Source organism: Phalangium opilio, unplaced genomic scaffold (genome assembly GCF_054372755.1).
Source record: "Phalangium opilio isolate 3A_F unplaced genomic scaffold, DU_Popi_V2 ptg000537l_1, whole genome shotgun sequence".
NCBI lineage: Eukaryota > Metazoa > Arthropoda > Arachnida > Opiliones > Phalangiidae > Phalangium > Phalangium opilio.
This window is the reverse complement of record NW_028324243.1, coordinates 1,129,468-1,133,449: the sequence shown is the minus strand read 5'-3', so window position 1 is coordinate 1,133,449 and position 3,982 is coordinate 1,129,468. Positions and strand designations below refer to the sequence as shown.

General features: G+C 38.1%; 1 protein-coding gene across 1 annotated transcript; it reads right to left on the bottom strand.

The window, feature by feature from the left end:
- Window positions 1-311: 311 nt before the first annotated feature.
- On the bottom strand, window positions 312-817 carry LOC149588712 (uncharacterized). The gene is made up of 2 exons (XM_089862194.1): window positions 637-817; window positions 312-561 (listed from the first exon to the last, which is right to left on the bottom strand). Exons 1-2 carry the CDS (start codon window positions 781-783, stop codon window positions 376-378), a joined length of 333 nt encoding a protein of 110 aa, XP_089718320.1. The 5' UTR covers window positions 784-817; the 3' UTR covers window positions 312-375.
- Between the last annotated feature and the right edge of the window lie 3,165 nt (window positions 818-3,982).

Sequence of the window (3,982 nt, the reverse complement as noted above, 5' to 3'; positions counted from 1 at the left end):
ATTCCATTTATTCGGGTTGGAATAGTAAAACCTAAACTGACTCTAATAATACTGAGGTTCAAATAACCAAACCTAAACTGACACTAATACTACTGGGGTTCAAATATCCAACGAAGTGAAAAACGAATAAGTTTTTCACTTCTCGGTTGTACTGCACTTTTGGGAACTGCTGTAACGGTACGCCGTGTTTACGAGAACCGCTGTAACGGTACGCCGTGTTTACGAGAACCGCTGTAACGGTACGTCGTGTTTACGATTGAACTGCCTTTTCAGGAAACCGCTATTTGGGTAACCACTCATGACAGAACTGCTTATATGAGGGCTTCCCTTACTATTTATCTTACATTCACCTGAAACAGAAAGACCAGTTTTAGGTTATGATTGATATAAAAAAGTGTTTTTACGTTCGAAAAAGAAAGTTGCCGTCAAATTCCAGACATTCTCGAATATTTGTGAGACATAATTTGAACAAAAGTCTCTTTTCTTCCAGTTGCGACGCCTGACAGAAAAGTAAAGCAAATTCGATACCACCAAAAGAAGAAGCGCACAGATACAAGGAGACTAATATTTATAAATAAAATTGCTTAAATGATAAATTCACTTTAGATGGCCTATCAAACTTCGGTCAAAACGAACCAAATCATCAACTGATACTATAGACTCCGAATTCTTGACCACTAATGGCGGATTCTCGGTAACAAGATATTCCGTGTCACATTTGTAAAGTACCGGAGTTACCGTCCTGCCATCTTTCAAAATAAAGTCCAAATAATCGGATCGCATATTGACGCAGCACTAAATGAGTGAAAGAAAAATTTGGAATTCGTCTCATATTAGGAGTTTCGTTATTGTTGGAACAAGTCACGAAAATCTTTTCGTATATTCTACGTGTAACGGTGCAATATGAAACCTTTGTGCTGAAAATCCATAGCATGTTTACGCAATCAAGAGTCCAATTTTAATTAGGCACTATACCAGTCACCAGTAAGGTTTGAAGTGTTCGTGATATCTGGAAGTGTTTCGTGTTTGTGATCCACCGCAAGCACACATACACAAACATTTACAGCAATATCAGGTATAGCTATGGTCAGTAGCCCTATCTTGGAACATTTTCTCAAGCTCTTTGGAAAGTCAGATTTTTCAGTACCAAATAAGTTACTGAAGTCAACAAGCAGACCAATACATATAGTTTGAACTATTGCCGATCTATTGCACCCATTTTCAGATTGCTAGGACGCATACTTTTCCTGCAAAATGGGTTTTAGAAAAGGTCGATTTCCGTCCTAACTTGGAACGGTCCGTCCTAAATTGGAACGCCCCCGTCCTAAATTGGAACACCCCGTCCTAATTTGGAACACCCTAATTTAAATACAAAAAAATCCGAGTTTTTGCAACAAATAATAAGCAAATATAATTTGTTAGCGATGCTACGACCATCTAGCGACCAACGCTTACCCTTTTATACCTGTACATATATTTTAAAGGGCGCCGAGTGTCATCTGCTTGAAGCTTAAAATATTGGCGCGCTCTCAGTTCATTACGGTTAAACATTGTAAATTAAACGCGCTCTAACGCTTATGTACGGTATTTCAAAGGAAATAATTACTAAGGTAAATCAAAGTAAACTACACTGCTATGTTTTTGTGGCAAAAAAGTTGTCGAATCTACATTTTACATCAAGTGAGTCATGATACGGTGTTTGGAAGTATGGTTAAACCCAATATCACTCGGCCAAACATGCTAAATCAGCTAAAATTGGCATCACGTTTATGGCTAAATCTGGATACTGGGCTAATAATTCCCGTATCTTTCCCGCATTTTAATCTACGCTTACGGGACCAACATTATTGGACAGGTAATGAATCAACGCATCTTCTAAGGTCTTTTTGTTGTCCTTTAGTGAGTAAAACATTAGTTATGGATGTAAAAAGATTGAGTAAATTTCCGTGTTTCAGGGTGTTCCATTTTAGGCAAATGAAAGCATATTTTCTATTCGAGTTTTCTCAATAATTTTTAGGCCTAACCTGGCGTTTAGAGTGTTTAATTTGAAGAGAAACGTCCAAAGTTTTCAATGGAATTGTAAACGTAAGCCTATGTTTTTCCCATTGGCCGTGAAAGCTTATTTCCCGAGACCCATGGGAGAACTTTCCCTTCATTTTGGAAAAAAATAATTATGCAAAATATGAGGTTGTCTAATTATGCTTGTATCTTCTCTGGATTTTATGATAGAGTCTTGAGGCCGTGTTTTATGGATAGTGGGAGTTTTAATCTTCAAAATGAGCCCTTAAAATATTCATTTGAAGCTCTCAAACGTAAGTTATGACGATTTTAAGAAAAGCGTTCCAAATTAGAACTGTTCCAAATTAGGGCAGCTGACCCTACTTGTGTTTTATATATATACCTAAATATTTATTAATTTACCCTTTTCATTCCGAGAAACTTTCTCAATTCCAGTTGGTATATTTTACAACATTTTTACTCTCAGGAAGGAATTTATAATAATATCAGAAGCCGATTAGGCTTTACACACGAAGTACGTAACATGTGCCTGGGGGAGCTACACGATATTCTCTAAGCTCCTAGGAAAGAACCTCCCCTTACGCGGAGGGAAATAGTTCAGTAACGCGGCTCGTTCGGATCCATCCGATCCTTCCGCCTAAAGAACCGATTTACCACGTACCTAAATTCGAGAACTACTATAAAGACTGAGAAGGGTGTCTAAAATATTCTTTAGATAAAACTATTCACAATACCAAAGATTATTTGAGAGTAAGGCGTTAAAATGTTATCAATCTGGGTAGCTTTTGCTTGGACTATTTAAGACGCCGTGCATCTGTTTTTTAACGAGGTATTTTTCTGTTCTCGCCGTTACGGCAAGCCCGGCCGCCGGCGGCTCGAGATGCGCCGCTCGGTCTCAGCCGCTGATATCTAGCCAAGGCTTAGTGTAGTTTTCGTGTCTAATTTTATTCGCAGAGCTATTTTTCTGTTGAAATTTAAAGAAAATCTTATAATATTTAGTTGAAGACTTAGTAATGGTCTCAAAACATTTCGAAACTTGAGCTTTAAAACGTTAAATATTTTATAACGATACCGCAAATTCGCCTTCCGGGCTTCCCGGTTATGTCGACTGCGAGGTCCCAAGCAAGAAAATAGTAATAGCCGTCGCCGATTGGTCTGGCATTAAAGAGGTTATCTATGGTTAGGGGGCTCATGATTGGTTAAAAGCTTTTTTGTTCGTCTGCTTAGTTTTTACTTCGGGAATATCATGAAATCCATGGCCAAAGCTATGGAAAAGTGGGACTTACGTACTTTATGTGTGAAGCATAATCCGCTTTTGATAATATGAGCTTTGCCAGAAGTCCATAACCCCCCTCGAAGTACTGAGATGTAACGGTTTATACCCTGGCCGTCTTCAGTGTGGATATTTTGTTCCAACCCCCCCGTTTTCCGACTAGTTTTGGGGAAATATTTTCCCCCCCTTTCAAGCCGGGCTTGGTGCCAAAAATATTTCTGAGAGGGTGGTTTTTTCACGAACGGGGTGACGTTTTGTAGTATTGTCCAATCGAAACGTTCCCTTCTCTATCGTTTCCTCTTGCCACTAGTCCCTACCACAAAAAATGGTATACGGGGGGGGGGGGAAGGAGTAGAATAAGGCTTGGCGGGAGAGTTCCACAAGTGCTGTTTTTTTCACGTACGTAAAATCTTAAATTTTGGATTTTTTATCAGCTTTCGGCTATTGTAACCTCTATATTTTTTAATATATTGCTCATATTCAGAAGACTAAATTAACTAAGTTATATAATATTCTTCATAAAATGTTTTGATCTTAACTTAAACGATAAAACGATAAAACGACAAAAGTTTCGAAGGATGTGGAAACGCTGCAATAAAAAGAAACTGGTTTTGTCATTAAATATCATAAATGGACCAAGAAGAACAGATTGAAACTAGTTTATCATTTTGACAGGGTTGTAATTAAAGC

What these genes read in the sequence shown, in the direction of transcription:
- LOC149588712 (XM_089862194.1), bottom strand. Translation starts at nt 783, where the DNA reads ATGCGATCCGATTATTTGGACTTTATTTTGAAAGATGGCAGGACGGTA. An exon ending in TAGTATCAGTTGATGATTTG is followed by an intron (nt 562 to 636) that starts GTTCGTTTTGAC and finishes TATAAATATTAG; the next exon opens with TCTCCTTGTATCTGTGCGCT.